General features: G+C 35.9%; 3 protein-coding genes across 3 annotated transcripts; all 3 read right to left on the reverse strand.

The window, feature by feature from the left end:
* Window positions 1-1,269: 1,269 nt before the first annotated feature.
* LOC148658312 (olfactory receptor 51F2-like) lies at window positions 1,270-2,097 on the reverse strand. Its single transcript, XM_088641937.1, has one exon. The coding sequence runs from the start codon at window positions 2,095-2,097 to the stop codon at window positions 1,270-1,272; it is 828 nt and encodes a 275-aa protein (XP_088498063.1).
* A 14,453-nt stretch (window positions 2,098-16,550) lies between these two features.
* On the reverse strand, window positions 16,551-17,534 carry LOC148658313 (olfactory receptor 51F2-like). Its single transcript, XM_088640695.1, has one exon. The coding sequence runs from the start codon at window positions 17,523-17,525 to the stop codon at window positions 16,551-16,553; it is 975 nt and encodes a 324-aa protein (XP_088496821.1). The 5' UTR covers window positions 17,526-17,534.
* A 3,792-nt stretch (window positions 17,535-21,326) lies between these two features.
* Window positions 21,327-22,322, reverse strand: LOC148658314 (olfactory receptor 51F2-like). The gene has a single exon (XM_088640718.1). It carries the CDS (start codon window positions 22,320-22,322, stop codon window positions 21,327-21,329), a length of 996 nt encoding a protein of 331 aa, XP_088496844.1.

The raw sequence follows: 22,322 nt of genomic DNA on the forward strand, positions 1-22,322 counted from the left end.
TAAGTAAACCCTATGTTCCACATTGCATCTCGAGAATTTAATTGTTACCTCAACACAAGTTGTTATCAATTTAATTCATGAGTAAGGTATTTACTTTCGAGTCTAGTGTAACAGCGTGACACTGATTAGCGTTATGGTATAGCCGAACGGTATATTGAAGTATATTCTCTGTTGTGTATGTCTTTGTGTTTGCATCTCTACGAGATTAAATACCTTGTATTTTTTATAACCCTCACAGTAAGATCTGCCACCTGCAGACTGATATATGTTTGGTGCAATTTATGTTTAATAAATGTATCTCGTGTATTGAATCCGTGTGTGTGTGTGTTGCTAGTTGTTCTGACGATTGATTGTCTAAAAGCCATAACGAATCACCTCGTGATTACTGCTACAATTAATAATTGTCTCAGTAAAATCACAAAACCCCTACACTGTGCAACAATAGGATATAGGTTGAGGTTATTCTATTCTTAACTTGATCACTTGGTCAAATAATGTAAATTTAAGACTTGTTAATAATGACATTTTAAAACATTACATGAATGCCATTATTATTGATATTAAGTACTAATTAATTAACAATTAGATAGCACATATGTGATTGTATGCAAAATAATACACTTCACAGTTTAAGTCATATTAGCACCAAGAGAGTCGTGGAACCTGTAAAGGTTGTAAAATGCATATATATTTTTTACAATTTACAAAATAAAAAATATCACCAAATAATGAAATAAATTCTATAAAATATTACAAAGACAATCATAATGTAGTCAAAATATTAAGAAAAATTAAAGGATTTAATTACAATGTGTTGTGTTTATAATAAATTGCAATGTGGTCGATATTACATTATGACACAATTCACGATCTGAAATAAAAGAAGAAGCTCAAGGCTTCTGTGAAAGTTGCAAAATCAGCAAGAGATGAAGTTGAAGGCTTAAACAGTTACACTCTGCTAGGGTGGCAGCTCTAGAGAACATTGGAGAGATAATAGCAGGACAGAGAGATTGAGCACGAAGGGAGGGAGACTAGACATGTTGTTAGATTGCAAAAAAGGAGAGAAACATTATAAAATAAGTTCTGCTCTGGAAATACAGTATAGGTACACTGAGTGCAACAGAAAGACAGAAGAGACAGAGTGATGAAACAGTACAGCACTGGCAAGACAAAAGGTTGCTCTAACCAGTTAGGATCAAACAAGAAGGCAAAAATGTAAGACTTATACATTCCTGATGACACTGCACACTAATGTCTTATATTCAAACTCTACAAATTCTGTTTATTGATTCTACTTAGGTTTATATATTTTTTGTAAGACTTTTGCACTGCTTTCATTACCTCCTCTGTTTTAATTGTGTAGATGATGGGGTTCATCATTGGTGGAATGGTGGAAGATAAGGATGTACTTATTATCCTGGTATTTGGGTCAACAGTAGTAATGTTTGCTGCAATGTAGATGGCAGATATCGGAAGGTAAAACATTGCCACCAAGATTAAATGGGAGGTGCAGGTTTTCATTGCTTTTATGCGTTCTTCCCGTGAAGCGATATTTAGCAAAGCCCATATTATACACATATAGGATAACAAGATTAAAGTCAAAGGTACAGCAAGAAATACTGCAATACTAATTAGTCCAATTACATAATTGGGAAAATTGTCATTGCAGGACATACGAAACATGGGTCCATGATCACAGAAATAACTGTTTATCACAATTGATTTGCAGAATGATAGTCTAGTAGTGAAACCTACAGCTGCAATTACTTCCCCAGCTGCTAGAATCCATATTCCAGCTAATATTTTACACATTCCAGCAGTAGTAATGATGATATGATATTTCAGAGGAAAGCATATAGCAACAAATCTATCATGTGCCAATACTACAATGGTAAGTGACTGCAGAGCCATAAAAAAATGTACAAAAAACATATTGGCCAAGCAGCCTTCATATGAGATGAGTTGGGAATCAAAGAGAAAGGTCTCAATCATCTTAGGAATAAGAGCTGTGCTGCCACACATGTCAACTACAGCTAAATGAAAAACAACCACATACTTTGGGGTGTGAAGACTTTGCTCTATGTAAATAATAAACATTATGAAAGAGTTTCCTAATATAGTTACAGTGAAAATAAAACACAAGAAAATGTAATAGTATTTCACATAAGGAATATTAGAAAATCCATTGATATAGAATAACTGAGGTCGAACTAATGAAACATTTTGAAGGAATTCATGAGGCTGGTTTTTCCCAGTTTTTGTCTCTGTCCTGTAATTAAAAATTCATTATTGTATTGCATTTTGAAAGTTTTCTTTCTGTACTAGAATTTATGCAAGGATTTCAACTCCAGTAGTACAGAATGCAGCCAAAAAAAGATCAAATCTTGCAGCATGTAAAGAATAAACATGATGAAAGAGTTTCCTAATGCAGTAACATAGAAGACAAAACACAAGAAAATGTTTCTTCACAAGGTAGTTTCTTCACAATTGTTTTTTTTCTATCCTTTAATAAAATTCAAAGCCATATTGATGTTATGAAGTTAATCGTGTAAGGAAAGCACGTTATACAGTACTCACCAAAAAACATCTTGTTCATATGAAAAGGAAGAGAGAGATGAAATTCAGCTTTGAAAGACAAAAGCAGCAGTTATGTCATAAATTGAATTCCTTAAAATGTTTCCATCTTGTCTTCTGACAATATTTTTCTTTTTGATATGCAACACTATAATGACTCCACTGTTACATTTCTTGTAATGTAGAAATAGAGTGCAAGGAATTAGAATAAAGTAATTCCATTACTAATATTTAAAGTTATTAACAAATATTGTTTTTTGAAATGTAAGAAACAACAATAAACTAATTTCAGATACATAGAGTTATTATATACATATACAAATACAAAATGGCTGTGGAGTGCTATGTAAAGTGCTGTGCCATTGAAATATCTTACCAAATAAAGAAATTGTGAAATATTTGAGTATAATACTTCATAGAGTAAAAGAGAACACAAGTATAAATGACAAAAACCTAAGGCCTTTTATACATAAGATCCTGCAGAGTGCAATCATCATGGGAATGCACTGTTCAACAGTATTACTGTGGGATTCATCAGTTCCACACATAAGAGCTTTTCAGAGTGAGAAACATTGCTTGTTAATTATATGGAGATGTAAAAGTAGCAGAATTAATAGTTTCTTACTCTCGACCAACTATAAACACGTACACACTTGTACCCTTCACATCTTTCTGAACTCACACTTTTCTGAATGTACAATAACATACTTTTCTAATCACATCAACATGAACCTCTAAACAAAGCATTTAATCTTTATTAATAATAATAATAATAATTGCTTACACTTATATAGCGCTTTTCTGGACACTCCACTCAAAGCGCTTTACAGGTAATGGGGACTCCCCTCCACCACCACCAATGTGCAGCATCCACCTGGATGATGCGACGGCAGCCATAGTGCGCCAGAACGCTCACCACACATCAGCTATCAGTGGGGAGGAGAGCAGAGTAATGTAGCCAATTCATAGAGGGGGATTATTAGGAGGCCATGATTAGTAAGGGCCAATTGGAAATTTGGCCAGGACACCGGGGTTACACCCCTACTCTTTTCGAGAAGCGCCCTGGGATTTTTAATGACCACAGAGAGTCAGGACCTCGGTTTTACGTCTCATCCGAAGGACGGCGCCTGTTTACAGTATAGTGTCCCCGTCACTATACTGGGGCATTAGGACCCACATGGACCACAGGGTGAGCGCCCCCTGCTGGCCCCACTAACACCTCTTCCAGCAGCAACCTTAGTTTTTCCCAGGAGGTCTCCCATCCAGGTACTGACCAGGCTCACACCTGCTTAGCTTCACTGGGTTGCCAGTTGTGAGTTGCAGGGTGATATGGCTGCTGGAAGAGGTGTTAGTGGGGCCAGCAGGGGGCGCTCACCCTGTGGTCCATGTGGGTCCTAATGCCCCAGTATAGTGACGGGGACACTATACTGTAAACAGGCGCCGTCCTTCGGATGAGACGTAAAACCGAGGTCCTGACTCTCTGTGGTCATTAAAAATCCCAGGGCGCTTCTCGAAAAGAGTAGGGGTGTAACCTACTACTCTAGGGGTGTAGTCTCACCCAGCCAGCTTTACAGCTGGCTGGGTGAGACTGACTATATACAGTATCCTGAGTAGATCCAATTAGATGTCAGTATATTTTGGCGGTTTTAGTTTTTTTATATCAGCTTTACAGATGGCTGGGTGAGACTGACTATATACAGTATCCTGAGTAGATCCAATTAGATGTCAGTATATTTTGGCGGTTTTAGTTTTTTATGATTAGAGGTTTCTAAGCATTTTTTTGGAAGGTCACGACTAGCAAAAACCCTACACAGGAAAACATTTATATTTATGTAGATTTATTCACTAATGGAGTTATAGGTGTGTAAACTTTGGTTGATGGAGTTTGTCTGGCTAATCAAGGTTTTGGAGGAACAGTAATCTGAGAATGTCGGCCATAGTGTAGAGTGAATGAGAACCATGTATGATGTGGGTGTTGGAATGTAATACAGTAAACAAGTGGCAGTATAGCCAACCAGCCTTAGCTCAGTGGAAGACACTGTGCTGACTTGAAAAGAGCAACCTAAGGCCTTCTGCAATATGGAACTTTATAAGAAGGGAAGGTATGACCTGCGGAGACCTATCAGGGACCCCAAAAGGCAATATCAAAACAGACTAGAAATACAAGCTGCCTCTTCCAAATGTGGTGGGGTATTCACGCAAATGCAAATCGTAAAGCTAAAATAAGCAGTGTTATATCCACTCATTTTGAATTATCTCTCCCGGATGAGCTGAATACCTGTCATGCTCAGTTTGAGAAGGGAATCACAGAACCACAGAACCGCCAGTACCAGTGTTCCCAACCACTGATGATACTGATGTCACGGAGGCTGAAGTCGGGGCAACCTTCAGACGGGTGAACATGTGGAAGGCAACCGGCCCAGATGGTGTTCCTTTCACTTTTACAATCTTCGATTGTTCTTAAAGAAAACTGCAATTACACTAGTGCTGAAGAAAAATACCGTGACCTGATTAAATGATTAAAGTATCTACCACCATATCTACGGTAATTAAATGCTTTGAAAGGCTGGTCATGAGGCACATTAATACATTGGTTCCTGAGTGCTTAGACCCCCTGCAGTTTGCATACCGGTATAACAGGTACACCGACATTGCTATTTCCCTGGCCTTTCACACTGCCCTGGCACATTTGGAGAATAAAGACACATACAGATGCAGCCATTCAAAGTGCACGGTACAGACACGTACCGGAGGTAATTGGCTACGGCGTCGCGCATTTTGACGCAAGAATGCGTGATTGGTTGACCAACAGGGGCACTCGTGGTCCGTTGGTCTGTCGTAGAAAGATTTACAGTAAACGTCTTTACTGTGCCAGTTGTAGTATTGAATATTCATATGGAATTTTACCACTGAAGGGAAATCTTAGTAGCTGAGCATAAAAAGAATAGGAGCATACTGCAACGCGTGTGAAGGCCATAAGCGATATTAATTTTGGAACTTAAACATACAGTATATGGCTGGTCTCGGTACTTTAAAGAAAACATACACACCAGTATTCCATTTCTCCCTAAACATTTTAAGCATAGAAGTCTTTAACTAACTGACCCCACCTGTTGCTTTAAACGAAAAAGGTTTTGTAGAGTAACAACTTCTTCATCAGGTTTTCCCTCATTAACAGCAGGCTTTCCAGCTATCGTTTGTTTGGTAAATATGGATTTACAAACTGCATTATTAACCAAACCATAAAAAAATGTTTTGACACCGACACGTTAATCGTTTAAACCTTTATGCAAAAACAACAAAGGAATCATATCTCGCCACTTGGCAGGGTGTTATGATGAAATCATGTCTTTGTTGTTGGGGTGACTTTTTTGGTAGTAATATGATGATTAATATTACTAAGTAATATTCTTTAGTTTTTTATTATTGTTATAGAGAAACATGATCAGATTTTCCCTGGTTCAGAAAAAAGACGATTAAAATCTGTAATCTTTCCACTTGTATGTCATCGGAAAATACAAGAAGTTTCTACTTTGTGCTAAGACATTAACGAGTACAACCCCCCTCTCTGCGGGAGTGCTGGCTGTGATGAATTAAACCGGTTTCACAGGTATTTTCAAAGTAGGAAGTACAGTACTTACTAGTTAAGAAAGCTAGGCTCCTCAATGAAATCGCTTTAACATGCTAATGCATTGGTGTAACAGTACGGGCGTGGCAAGCTTCTAATGTCAACTCGACTCGATTGGAAGACAATGAACATATTCTAGCCCTAAATGAATTAATAGCAAACATGGTTTACATAAAAGACATTTTTCCAAGAAAGTTTATAATAATACGATCTATAGTTGAAATCTGAGCCTAAATAAAAAGAAAAAGCATTTTCAGAGAGTAATCATGCTGTGTTTATGTAGAAAAAGTGATTAGGTTTATGAGCAATCTAATTACCTTTTTGCTTAAAATGCTATATAAAATAAAGTTTATTTAAAGATGAATGATAAGTGTCGCAGTTGAAATAATTTTCGTAGTTAGAAATTATGAAACGCTCTGTTAAAAGCAAGAGAGTTTTTATGTCCGTTGCAGTAAAAGAAGATGCCTGACAAAGTAGGGCATAGACAGATTCCAAGTGCATTTTTGCAATTTATGTTGCATTGTCCAATGTGCTGCTGTAATACAGTTTAAAATACAGTAAGTCTAAACTGTATCAGCTTTATTTATGGGTTGCAATTTAGAAAAAGTCAAAAACCGCACTCAAAATGCAATTTAGAGCTTTCTGGCAAGAGGAGACACCCAAATTAATAATGTAACATGCCACTGTTTGTGCATGAACAAAGTTATACTGCAATTTTCCTTAGATACGCGATTAAAAAAAATAAATTTTTTGAATCCCCGGTGGAACACATTCCATAAGAATCAGCGCTTTTATATATCGCCTTTAAACACATATATTTAAACACACGTTTACGATTTAAATCAAAACGCGATTCAAATCAATATAAATGTTTATTTTGTAACGCATAGGTGACTATTCATTGTTATTAAAAAGACTTAAATTCAATCATGTTGTGATATTTAGAAATATAAATTTGTTTGGTGCGAGTGAGGTTTTATTTAATCTCTGACCAAGGGAAACGATAATTCTATCGTTATTAATTTCTTTAGATATGCGATTCCATATTATATTCCCTTTTAATCAAATTCTAAAAGTATGCTTGTTGACTCCGGTATCATGTTAGTTAAAGACTTCGATGCTTAAAATGTTTAGGGAGAAATGAAATACTGGTGTGTATGTTTTCTTTAAAGTACCGAGACCAGCCATATACTGTATGTTTATGTTCCAAAATTAATATCGTTTATGGCCTTCACACGCGTTGCAGTATGCTCCTATTCTTTTTATGCTCAGGCACTAAGATTTCCCTTCAGTGGGAAAATTCCATATAAATATTCAACACTTAAACGGGCACAGTTAAGACATTAAATATACATATACATACTGTATACAGTACAGTTTTCATACGGTAATATGTTTATGTTCCTAAATCAATCTCTTTTATGAGCATGTGAAAGGCATGGTGAATCGATTCTCAAAAATTACTGTACTTTGCATGATTGGAAACAAATGCGTGATTGCGAAATGCTGTGGTGTTACTTTTACAAAGACGGTCAATGAAATAAAGAATGTGGACCAGGGCAATACTTTGAGTTTACACTTACAGCTTGTCCAAGGTCATTCATTATTAATACTATTAGTAATATCTTCGTTAAAGACTTTGATGGCGACAGCTCAAACATGAGAGGTTGAGCTTTATTAGCTCCATCTTGCGGAAATTCCGGATACTATTATTTTGCTTGCGGTATTATAGGAGAATTTACGGTAACTAGGGGTATTTACCGGTAACTCGTGGTATTTACCGGTAACTCGCGGTAGACTGCGTACAGCGTACCGGAAAATAATGCGGTATCGCCCGCGCATTTTGAATGGCTGCATCTGTATGTGTCAGCTTTGATTGGGTCTGTTTGGATATTTGAGATTCATATTGCACATTTCTTAGAGATTTCTTAGAGATTTGTAGAGATACCTCTAAAAATCATGGAGTTATCTCTAAAAATGGGAGCTTGTATTAATCTATACAAGCAGTAGAGTTTATTCTTTTGTGATGGAGTTATACAGAAAAATGGTTTAAAGAGGGATTTAGAAATTATAGCTATTACACAGTTGCTCATTCGATTTAATAAATATAATGCTAAAACAGGAATAGTGCTGAACAATTAATGTTATCATTTGAATATAGTTATGATTTCAACCACCTATTAGCAAATTAACATAATGATATTCCCTTTATAAAAGGGAATAAACTAAGAATATAAAGTTTCATTTCAATTTGCAGAGAAAAATCCCCAAATACAAAATCACGTACTATTAAATCACACAATAACATTGGTATTGCTATATATATATTATTCAATATATCATTTTAATATGTTAGCTTTTAGAAAAAAGAAATAGGGTCCATGTAACAGTGCATACAACATCTGTAAAGCAGAAATAAAAGCAGGAGATCAAGGTGTCTATGAAAGGTACAAAGTCAACAGAGAGTGCTTCCTGGGGGCACTGGAGAGAGAGTAGCAGAATGTAGAGAAAATACGCACAAAGGTAGACAGACTGTATTAGTCCCAATAGAGTAAATACAGTAAGTGCAGGATTGCAGAATAAGTACAGATGCAGCCATTCAAAGTGCGCGGTACAGACACCGCGGTACAGATACCGCAGGTATGATGACACGGGGTACCGCGGTGCGTGATTGGTTGACCGACAGGGGCACTCGTGGTCCGTTGGTCTGTCGTAGAAAGACTTACTGTAAACGTCTTTACTGTGCCCGTTGTAGATATTGAATTTTACCACTGAAGGGAAATCTTAGTAGCTGAGCATAAAAAGAATAGGAGCATACTGTAACGCGTGTGAAGGCCATAAACGATATTAATTTTGGAACGTAAACATACAGTATATAGCTGGTCTTGGTACTTTAAAGAAAAAAATACACACCGGTATTCCATTTCTCCCTAAACATTGTAAGCTTCGAAGTCTTTAACTAACGTGATATTAATTTTGGAACGTAAACATACAGTATATAGCTGGTCTTGGTACTTTAAAGAAAAAAATACACACCGGTATTCCATTTCTCCCTAAACATTGTAAGCTTCGAAGTCTTTAACTAACGTGATACCGGAGTCAACAAGCATACTTTTAGAATTTGATTAAAAGGGAATATAATATGGAATCGCGTATCTAAAGAATTTAATAACGGTATGATTATATCCGTGTACTGCGGCAGGGCCGTGTAGGGCTGTTTCGCCTGCCTGATCATGCGAGCTGTCTTGTAGCCTACTGGTCTAGGTGCGTGACTACCAACTGGCAGGTTGTGTGTTTGAATCTGGCTGGTGCTGGACTTTTCATTTTTATTTATTTATTTTTTAATCACGTAACATAAACATATTACCGTATGCAAACTGTACTGTATACAGTATGTATATGTATATTTAATGTCTTAACTGTGCCCGTTTAATTGAATTAAAAAAATTATTTAACACGAACATTAAGCTGTTTACATCTTCCGCCTGAGAACAGTCACCCGTTGCTACCCAACGCAGAATGGTGATTGGCTGACACTATCTGACACCCCTCTGATTGGAGAAAAAAGACGTGCTGGTCTGCTATACACACTGTGCCAGGAAGAGGATTTCTTTCTATTCAAAACGTGTATTTTAAAAGTTTAAGAAGTAAAAACCTTACAGCGTACACAGATTTCTAAACTGATCAGGATCGTTATCTTTGTCTTATGCATAATAATGTTCACCGCTCTGTCCAGCAAATTAATAATAAACTTTATTTTATATAGCGTTTTAAACGAATAAGTAATTAGATTGCTCATAAACCTAATCACTTGCTTTTTCTTTTTATTTAGGCTCAGATTTCAACTATAGATCGTATTATTAATAACCATAATAACAACCAACCAACAAAAACAACCATATAAACATAATGGTGGTGCTGGACCTTCCAGTTTTATTTATTTTTTAATCGCGTAACATAAACATATTACCGTATGCAAACTGTACTGTATACAATATGTATATGTATATTTAATGTCTTAACTGTGCCCGTTTAAGTATTGAATATTCATATCTAATTTTACCACTGAAGGGAAATCTTAACATAAACATACAGTATATGGCTGGTCTCGGTACTTACACACCGGTATTCCATACACAAACATACACAAAAATACACACCGGTATTCCATTTCTCCCCAAACATTGTAAGCTTCGAAGTCTTTAACTAACGTGATACCGGAGTCAACAAGCATACTTTTAGAATTTGATTAAAAGGGAATATAATATGGAATCGCGTATCTCAAGAAATTAATAACGATATAATTATATTCATGTTGCAAAAGAACTGCAACGGACATAAAAACTCCCTTGCATGGTTTCATTACGACCAGAATCGGTCTTGAGATATTTTTAACTTGATTTACAGTATTTGAGAGGTATGTCTTAACACCGATACTACAGTGCTTAAGTACTGCTCACGTATATGTTTCTAGGTTTATATTATGCATTTCATACGGTCAAATTACTTTTGAGCAACTAATAAGAAGCGCGAAACGGTATGCGTTTTACTTTCGTTTTGTGCTGGAACCCGTGGATTGATTAGAGATATCAAGTACATACAAGTCATTTTTTAAATGTTGTAGTTCATCTTGAAAAAATGTTACGAGTACATCATCTATCAACAATTACACAGGTTCTGTTTCCATATTGCGGATTTTGGTTACGTAATATTATTTTCTAGATTTCACGTTGTGAATATGATGGGATGTCTGATGGGATGTTTCTAAAAATCCATCCTCTGTAAAACGTCTTCTCTAGTTGTCCTGCATATGTATTCGCTAATGAAGCTGTGTGTTCTGAGCCTGGATCTCTACATTTCTGTATGAACCAGCTTAGAGGGCTAAAGACAGCTTGTGTTTAAATTGACTTGATGTGACTTGTTCTGTGCCAAGTCACATTATTTTATAGCGTTTTTAAAGCGTTATCAAATACGGTGTTACTGTAGTTTACAATGGTTTGTCACATGGTCTGTGATTGAAACCTGTAAAACCGGTTTAATTCGTCACAGCCAGCACTCTTCAGGTGTGAGGGTCTTCTGCTCAGAATGAAACGCTAAAATGTTTGTGTATATTCTAATGGTAGTGGGGGCGGGGTGTGTGGGAACAGGTTTGGTTGAAATTGCATTGATATAATTCAAAATATTTTGCTAACAATGTTAACTGTTTATGAATAATAAAATGTATTAACTAAGGAGTAGGATGGCACAGTTGTTAGTATGTTTTTTGTTTTGTTTCTTTTTCATAAATACAACAGTAGTACCTGATGTCTCAGTGGCTTTCAAAATTAAATTATGCATGCAAACCTGTGAACTAGAAAGATAACTAAGATATCCATCCATTATATTCCATAATATCCATGAAATATATGGCGCTGAAATACAGTATGTGTGACGCATAAAAGACACCAAGGGATTGGGTGAGCTCCCATCACAAAAAAAAAACTGCGAACCTGCACTACAGCGACCATAGTACAGTATGGAGTCCAAGGCGTTTTACGGGAAGAGACGGGGTGCTTCTGCCGCCCCAGCTTCCAAAGAGCGAAGGGTAAGCAAATACAGCAGACTTCATCTGAAATACGCGATTACAGCGCATATTACAAGGTATTATTGCCGTTTTGAATTTTAAATTCAATTATAATTATTTCTTCGTAGCCTGTTCTTCAAGAAAACACTGCACGGGTGAAACGATCTACCACCAGGACAGTAAAAAAGAAAGCGGTAAGACGGAAAAAAAGAAAAGTGTATTTTGACTTCTGTTCCGCGACTGATGAATACTACTGTGTGACTTTATTTCTTACATGAATTATGTTATTTTGCCACAGGCCGTGGGTCTCTGCTCTCGGCCACTGGCCAGGGTGCCAACCTGTAGAAGCAGCACCTGTATGGAGACATTTCGGCAGCAGCGGGAGCATTACGATGCATTACTGGGGAGGATTGGGAGGCTAGAGTTCCAGCAGTCAAACAGTTGAGCAGCTGTCTCCCGAAAAGTGCCTCTCCCCGCCGCGCAGGCTGCAATGCCTGGCGGAAGCTCTGCCCCCCGCAGAGCACACACCGCCTCAGGACACTCCATCCCGGCCTCTCAGTTCACCACCGCGCAGGAATCTGTTGATGCTGTCCCCGCCGGCTATCTCCCCCCAGGAAGCACAGCGGAATTCACAGATGCCAGTGGGACGAATAATTCTCCCAGATGTCCAACTGCTACCCATCACCCAGGAGATGGAGGGGGGGTTGTACTTGCAGTGCATCGGCATAGACGGGAAAGCAAGAGCCGACCGCTACGCCACCCTCGTGTTTCGAAATCTTGCGACTTTTGAAATTTACTGGGGGTGGACCACGTCTGTAAATTTCGATGGGTCCAGAGGCAAAAGTACCTTGCCTTGCAATCTCCGGGAAACCATTAGTACGATGGTGAATCGGAGATTCTCAACCCTTGCTGCGTACGACTGGAAAAGAATTCGTGATCGGATCAACGAAATGCTTCGTAGGAGGAGGCGGTCTTTTCCTCTTGTCTAACAGTCTGTCCACAAACAAAACATTCCTGTTAGACAAGAGGAATTGAAAAAAAAACAATTTTGTCAATGAAAACCGGTGTGTGTGTCTCTCCCTGCTGGATGTCCCTCTCACAAACTGCTGAATGAATAAAATAATTTTATTGAAAACGAGTTTGCGATTGTCTGGTCTTTAAATTCTTGAGATACGCGATTCCATATTATATTCCCTTTTAATCAAATTCTAAAAGTATGCTTGTTGACTCCGGTATCACGTTAGTTAAAGACTTCGAAGCTTACAATGTTTAGGGAGAAATGGAATACCGGTGTGTATTTTTCCTTGTGATATTTTAAGCTCTAGTTGAATGATAGGTGTCGCATTTTAAATCATTTTCCTAGCTAGAAATTATGAAACGCCCTGTTAAAAGCAAGGAAGTTTTTATGCCCGTTGAAGTAAAACAAAATGCCTGACAAAGTATGGCTTGGACAGATTCCAAGTGCTTGTACAAATGTGCTAAAGAAATTATACTTTGAGTATACAGCTTGTCCAAAGTCATCCATTATTAATACTATTAGTAATATCTTCAGTAAAGGCTTTGATGCATAAATATTTCTGATAAAGGTAGGTTGTGTACTTTTGTCCAACTGAGCAATCTTGCTTTCATAAAATATACCAACCTTTTAATGACTGATGATTAACATGCTTTAATACACAGTTCAAAATTAAAGGCTCAAATGCTGTACATGAGAGGTTAAGCTCCCCCTGGCGGTTTTACAAGGCGATGCCGGATAGTTAGTCATGTGACACACGTGAAATGCGTGATACCGCGTGATACCGTGACACGCCCACCGGGGTATGCCGCGAAATACCTCACCCATTTTGAATGGCTGCATCTGTATATACAGAATGCAATAAGGAGAGGGAGGCAGAGAGACACAGGGCCCAGAAAATGAATGTGTAAAAAAGAAGCCATAACAGGCAGCGTGATGAAACAGTGAGGGTGCTACAAAACAGTGTGGGAAGAAAAGCATAAAAAGTTCACAACATGGCAAAATAAAAGGAAGCTACAATGGCTAACGTCAAACATATGAGCTATTAATCAGCAATAAACTACAACAAAACATTCAATCTGTTCATCACTGTATCTTAAACAGCCAGAAACTATTGTCGAAAATAGTAAGAACATACTAATATGTTAGTCAATATGAGTGTCTTTTATATACTAAGGTTAACATTCAAGCAATGGTAGCAAAAACTAAATCTACTGTACAGTATGTTTAATTGGCACTAATCCAATTATTTCAACTGAAAAAGCTTATTATCAGCTTTCACGTTAAATACTGTTAAACCATTACTGCTGATATGTTACCGTAAACCTTGAACAAATGCATGGACATCACAGTCAAGGAGTATGTGCTTTCATCCACAGTTGTCCCTAATTGATGATGTCTCTGCCTCAGACTTCCATGCCAAAATTACCCTAACCACTATCCCTCGTGAAACATCGGCAAGTTATGGAATCTTCATCACTGAAGCTCCTCCCAAACATGCCCTAACAAGTATTCCTCCCTTAAATTTACTGAGGTTTCTTCTTCAAGTCGTGATAGCTAAAATAATGGTCAAATGAGCCTGGCCAGTGTTTTTATACATGACCCTAAGAATGTCATGTCATGTCATTCACCAAACCGCTTTATACCATACAGTGTCGCCTACCCGGAAAGCAATGAGCGAAAGGCAGGGTACACCCTGGATGGGGCGCCAGTCCACTGCAGGGCAAGTGCAAACCAATCATACATGGAGACAATTTGGAGGCCATGGTAAAGGCAATGGTAAGGGGAAGTTTGGCCAAGACATCGGGATAACTCCCTACTCGTATTGAGAAATGCCTGAGGATCTTTAATGAGTCAGGACCTCGGTTTAACATCTCATTCGAAATATGGACCCTAAGAATGATGGGATCTTAATTTCTATAATATTAATCTGTTAATTATTTCTTATTCTTAACATTATTTTCTCCTAAAATGCTGTTATTAATAGATAGATTACTTGGAGTATTAATATCGATTGGTTTTCGTCTATAAAAAAATCGTCGTTAAAACTTTCACTTACTGTATAATGTGAATATTCAAAGGAAGAAGACTGCGCTTTTTATAAAGGCTCCATATTCCAATTAATATAAATATACAATGTAGAATAAACTAAATGGTGAGACTATTCTGTGTGTAAAAAATAGGAAAATGTATTTACTGATATACTTGCCTAGATGTGTGAAGGAGAAAGAGGGAGTGTTTTTTTTAAACAGATCAAATATTGAGACATGTCTACTTGTGCTTTTATTATTCTCTACTAACAAACAATAATATAGCTAGATTAATATGTTTATTTGTTTTTGTTTTTAATAAAAAGTAATAATATTTTAAATGTTCTTTCCAGACAATTTGTGGGACATTGAATAGGAATTGAGAACACAGGTCATAATATGGAGTGCTACAGTCTTGCCTGTTTGGATAAAATTCTTCACAGCATGTAGTCTTCCGTCATGTATGAGCTGAATACACTGACACAAAACTACATGTGAAGTACTATCCACAGATATCCATACAGTATATCAGGTACAGTGTTAGTATCATTCTTGCAGAATGCCTTCGTCTAGATGCCATTAATTACACTACTGTTTTGCAAGCTAAAATTAAAATTATTAATTTTAATTAAAATGTTTGGATGGATACCTACTGTACCTCAATAGAATAAAAAATAGAATTCTTAACAATTTAAATATATTAAACCAAATATAGTGCAGACTTTTATCAGAAACAATGCATTGCATACACTGCATACACAAAATCCTTCAAATCACTACTCAAAACATTTATTTTAATATGACCTTTTTGTTCTTCACATGAATTATTGCTTTAAAATATTACGTTTTTAAATCTACTATATATAATATGTTTTTGTAAGTAAAATATAAAATACAATTATCTGTTTTATAATTGCCATTTATACACAATTAATAATTATACACAATTCTGTTTACTGTATGTAATTAATCCAATTAATGTTATACAGTATTGTGACATATCCCATTTGAGGTGTGATAGAAACGTAGTAACAACTTCCTGTCAATAATGTAATCATTTTGTCTCATGATATTTTTTGTCGCTAGTATGCATACAGGAAAGCATTAATGTACGTACTGTACCAATTGACAACTGCCAGCTCACAGCTGCAGTACTTTAAGGATTCACTACACCACATGTCAGTTTTAAAGAGCTGTGCAGTTCCGAATCACATTATTAGAGAAAAATAAAAATTGCCATGATATGCAGCTGTCTGGAACACTGAGGTTCATACTGCAGTCTCCCAACTGACACATGGAGCATTACCTAGATTGTCTGTATATTGGGAATCAGTGTTTATAGTTACCACTTGCTCATGTTTTCTATAATTAGATGAGGATAATTTAAACACAGATCCTCCATTTCTTTTTATTAGAGACTGTCTACTGTTTGTTTGTATATTGTCTCGATGCACTGTCTGCACTTTGTTTTTTATACTTTTTAACAATCGAGAGACATTATTTAAGAATTCCATTGTACCATTACATGTACCAGTTACATATGGCTGTAAAGTTCAAGTTCAACTTCAGTGAGAATGTTACAGATTGGTGAGGTAAGAACATAATCAAAAAGTGTGTAATATTATCAAAACAAAAGGTACAGTAGCTCAAACCAGCTAAGGTCAAACAAGACAGGAACATTAAAAACAATAAGTCTTATACATTAATGAAGACACAGAACTAATGTCATATATTAAAACTCTACAAATTCTGTTTTTTGATTGTCTTGTTCCTTTCGTGAAACTTTTTCACTGCTTTTATTACCTCATCTGTTTTGATTGTGTAGATGATGGGGTTCATCATTGGTGGAATGGTGGAAGATAAGGATGTACTTATTATTCTGGTATTTGGGTGAATAGTGGTAATGTTTGCTGCAATGTAGATGGCAGATATCGGAAGGTAAAACATTGTCACTAAGATCAAATGGGAGGTGCAGGTTTTCATTGCTTTTATGCGTTCCTCCTCTGAAGCGATTTTCAGTAATGCCACTATTATACATACATAGGATGACAGAATTAGAGTCAAAGGTGCAGCTAGCAATATTGTAGTACCAATCTTGGCAATTACATAGTTAGGAAAATTGTCATTACAGGACATCCGATAAATAGGTCCATGATCACAGAAATAGCTGTCTATCACAATTGATTTGCAGAATGATAGTTTGGAAGTGAAACCAACAGCTGCAATTACTACTCCAGCTGCTAGAATCCATATTCCAGCTAATATTTTACCCATCCCAGTAGTAGTGATGATGATATGATACTTCAGAGGAAAACAAATAGCAACAAATCTGTCATAGGCAAGTGCAAGAAGAGTTAAAGACTGCATGAATGTAAACAAATGTACAAAAAACATATTGGCCAAGCAGCCTTCATACGTGATGAATTGGGAATCAAAGAGAAAAGTCTCAATCATCTTAGGAATGAGAGCTGTGCTGCCACACATGTCAACTACAGCTAAATGAAAAACAGCCACATACTTTGGGGTATGAAGGCTTTGCTCCACATATATAATTAACATAATGAACGAGTTACCTAATACCGTTACAGTGAAGACAAAGCATAAGAAAGTGTAATAGTACTTCACATGAGGGATGTTAGAAAAGCCATTAATGTAAAAGAACTGAGGCTGAACAAATGAAACATTTGAAGGAATAGTTGAATTCAGGGAGCTCATGGCTGACTTCTTTCTTCACAATTGTTTTCTCTTTCCTGTAATTAGAAAAGTCATTTTTGTATTGAATTTAAATGTTAAAAAATCTATGACATTATAGTTCAAAATACAAGGATTTCAATTACAATGTTCAATTGCCACATTCAGCTGGTCACTATTGTCTAATTTTTAATACAATCAATGATACTTCTAAATGGACAAACAAGAACCTGAAGCAAAATGTTGATTATGATCTACATCATTTTGATTATGCAGTTGTTAAAAGGCATTTTTCCAGGTGTAGTTTAAAATTAAGTTAAAGGTGTACCAGGTGGTTGGATTTCCTGCTTTGTATTGTATCAACATAATTTAAACAATATACAGTACTTTGCATGTGGTTGTCATATGCTATGGTATCATCTTGTTGTTATATACCAATGAATTGTGGCAGTTTTAAAATCAGTTTTTGCCAGGGTGAATTCTAAAAAAAAGTAAAGCAAATAGCATGCCTTGGAATTGAATAATAATGATACCAGTCTTATAACAAATAATGTGTAATGTAACATACATTACGTTATACATTAAATTGCATTGTAATGCACCATTACAATGTATTACATACTACTTAATTTCAGAACACAAAAATATAGACAATATTAGAGTTATCAGTACAGTGATAAATAGTATAATGTCACAAAAAGAAAACAAGCTGGTTCCATACTCACCAAAACTACTCTTCTCGCATGTATAAAAGAAAATGGAGATGAAATGCAACCTTAAAAGAATAAAAAGCTTAATTTGTGTTTCTAATTTTGTGTTCTATCTTATCTCCTGTTTAAGTATTTTGTTTCTTTTTAAGGCTCAACACTTTTATACATCCACTATTATAGTGTTAACATTTTCATAATACCTCTAAGTTTGGTTCTAAAGAAGACTGAACTACTGAATTATCAAACAACAATAAAGCACTTAAAATACACAATATAAATATATATTTTAAGAAAAAAACAGTTTTTTTAAGTGCTCTATAATGTATTTTTATGTTTGGATTCTTTGCAATTAAAATGCATTAAAGTATTTAAGTACTATAACTCACAGGACATCAATGTGTGTGAGTAAAATAGAAAATAACCTAAGGGCTTTTATACATAAGATGCTATAGACTGCAATCAACATGGGAATATACTGTACAACAGTCTCTACTGTGGCACTATCGGTGCTCCAAAGATAGAGTAACATGTCTCATTTAATTATATGGAGGTGTTTGTAATAGAAGACATTAAAGTGTCTTTTTTCTTTTTTGCATGTTCTTCAGGACAACTCAGTTATTAATATGTACAGTCTTAAGAAAGATAAATATACTGCTGATTTTGCAACAATATGTATTCACACATTTCTTTATATAACATACATTACTGGTGACACTAGCAGCATTATGTATACTGAGTAGATTAAATGAATAGAACTACACATAAGCTAAGCATATTTTAAAATTAACAGGGAATCTAATAATACAGTCTTTAATTATTTTAGTCTTTTTATTTTGTTGCTTCTAATTTCCAAGTACTTTTTCTAAGTAGTTTTCAAAATTGATTCACTGATTTTTGAGGGTATTTAAAATTTCAAACTTAAATTTAAATATACATTTTAAGCAGAGAAGCACAAAGATGTTGAACATCTAAACAGAGCAGGTAGTGTCGCTGCAGTTATTAGTTGGCTGCCAAGTATTACCTAAATCTTCAACAGATCCCTAAGTCACCAGTGGCATTATGAACAATTAATGTTCTTGAAAATCCTGAGAACTTTAAGTTTTTTTGGTTTATTTGTTAAAGGTGAAGAAGTTGCAACCTCACAACAGGACAAGGAAAACAATTTCTTTTTTGAGCTCATGGCAAGTGGCAGGGCTTGGAGGGACTCAAATTCGACCCCATCATCAACTTGCACTGATTGATGATGGACAATCACCTGATTTAGAAAGTTCTTATTTGATGTGAGTTTGATAATTTGTTAGAGTACGTACTTATTGTGAAATGTGTTTTGTGAAATAATGTTTATTTTGATAGAAAAAAATATTGGGAACCAGTAATGATTTACCACTTGCTGATGTTTTCTATGACTGAATGGCAGTGGAAAATTTACATGCAGAGCCCCCCAAAGTAATAAAACCATTAGCTAAGGCAAAGTCCTGAGTCCCATGCCCTTGAGAGACTGTGGGTGGAAATTTGTAATTTGAAAGAAGAGTTGAAGGCCAACATTGCACCTGTTGGACACCATAGGAGGGGGAAAAGCAGGTAAGAAACCTGTACTCGTGTCAGCTGGGGCTGTGACTGGTGAGGGTTAAAAATGAGGAGCTCAAACCCAGTGCAAAATGATACTGTATATTTATACTGTATACATACTTATACTATATGCAGTCTGAGGACAGAGTGGTCATCAGCAATCTGGGGGATTTTCTACATGGACAGTAAATAAGTGGAGGAGGAGGTAAATGATGGTCAGATCACCAAGTCAAGCTGTGATAGAAAGGTCAGTGACCATGAGGAGATGATGAGGTGGGAGTTGAGCTGGGAGTGTGAAAGAGGCACAGAAAAGTAGTGAAATGTAAGGTCTCACACCAATGACCAAGAAAGACCTCTGACCTTAGCAAGTACAAAACACTGAACATGAGAAAAACTGCACACAAAGTAGTGTTCAGCAGTTGAGTGACTCTAACAGGGAATCTAATAATACAGATTCCTACACAGATACCTTTTGTATTCTGCTAACCTTCACTATAAGATCTATGTTAATATACACGTTTTATTTATAAATAAATGTATCCTCGTGTATTAGTATCCGTGTCCGTGTGTTGCTGAGTTCTTCCGCAAGGTCGATTTTCTAGAAGAATCATTTTGTGATTTACTGCTACAATTAACAATTATCCCACTAAATGCACAAAACCCCTATGGCATCTATATGTAATGGTGTGCCAAAGTGTACAATTCACAGCATAATGCTTGTTAGCACTAAGAGATTCCTAGAACTTAAAGGCAGCAATTATCAATTTTACAATGTACAAAATTAAAAAATAATCAACTGCAGAAGTAAATACTTTAAAATCATACAATAATATTCATAATGTATTACATTTATTTTGAAAAATTGAAAAATCTAATTACAATATGTTGTGCTTAAAATAAATAGGAATATTGTCCACAGTATAGTATGACACACTTTTGAAGTTGAAAAAAAATAGGTTTCTATGAAATGTACATAGCAGAGATGAAACTTAAAACAAAATCAACTATAGTCTGGTAGAGTCACACTGGTAGAGTGACAGTACCACAGACCATTGAAAAAAGAATAGCAGAATAAGAAAAGAATTAGCACAAAAGGAGAGAGTCTCGATAGGTGATGACAGATTGAGACTAGAAGGAGAGAACACAGTAAGAAGAACAAAATAAGTAATGTGTAGGTTTGTAGAATAGGTGTAAAGCTTAAACAGTACAAGGAGAAAAGTACAGGCAGATATAGCTGAATAAATAAAGTGCAACAAAGAAGCCAGAAGCAGAATAGAGAAACAGTGAGGGTGCTGCATGACAATGAACAAAGAACAAAATAAAGAAATGCACAAAACTGTTAAAAAATGTCTACTTGCTGCTACGTTCAAAGAAACTAGCTACATGTCATTACAAAACATAAAAATAATATGAGTTTCATTCATTTCTCATTGCATTTCATGAACAATTACATGGTTTCATATTCAATTCCTTCAAAATGTATACTGTATATTAATCATTCTTATACATTCCTGAAGATACTTCACTAATGTCTTATATTCAAACTCTACAAATTCTGTTTAGTGATTCTACTTAATGTAGGTTTAATTGTCTTGTTTCTTTTGTGAAGCCTTTTCACTACTTTCATTACCTCCTCTGTTTTAATTGTGTAGATGATGGGGTTCATCATTGGTGGAATGGTGGAAGATAAGGATGTACTTATTATCCTGGTATTTGGGTCAACAGTAGTAATGTTTGCTGCAATGTAGATGGCAGATATCGGAAGGTAAAACATTGCCACCAAGATTAAATGGGAGGTGCAGGTTTTCATTGCTTTTATGCGTTCCTCCACCGAAGCGATTTTTAGCACTGCCAAAATTATACACGCATAGGTTAAGAGAATAAGAGTCAAAGGTGCAGCAAGCAATACTGTAATACTGATCTGGGCAATTATATAATTGGGAAAATTGTCATTGCAGGACATACGATACACAGGTCCATGATCACAGAAATAACTGTTTATCACAATAGATTTGCAGAATGATAATCTGGTAATGAAACCTACACCTACAATTAATACCCCAGCTGCTAGAATCCATATTCCACCTAACATTTTACCCATTCCAGCAGTAGTAAGCATTAAATGATATTTCAGAGGAAAGCAAATAGCAACAAATCTATCATATGCCAATAATACAACGGTAAATGACTGCAGAAATTGAAATAAATGTACAAAAAACATATTGGCTAAGCAGGCTTCATATGTGATTAAAGGAAAATCAAACAGAAAAGCCTCGATCATTTTAGGAATAAGAGCTGTGCTGCCACACGTGTCAACTGCAGCTAAATGAAAAACAGCCATATACTTTGGGGTGTGAAGACTTTGTTCTATGTAAATAATAAACATAATGAAAGAGTTTCCTAATAGTGTTACAGTGAAAACAAAACACAAGAAAATGTAATAGTATTTCACATAAGGAATATTAGAAAGTCCATTGATATAAAAGAACTGAGGTCGAACTAATGAAACATTTGGAGGAAGTGTTGAATTCAGGGAACTCAT

The sequence above is a fragment of the Lepisosteus platostomus genome, chromosome 7, assembly GCF_059453375.1.
Source record: "Lepisosteus platostomus isolate fLepPlt1 chromosome 7, fLepPlt1.hap1, whole genome shotgun sequence".
In the NCBI taxonomy this organism is placed as follows: Eukaryota; Metazoa; Chordata; class Actinopteri; order Semionotiformes; family Lepisosteidae; genus Lepisosteus; species Lepisosteus platostomus.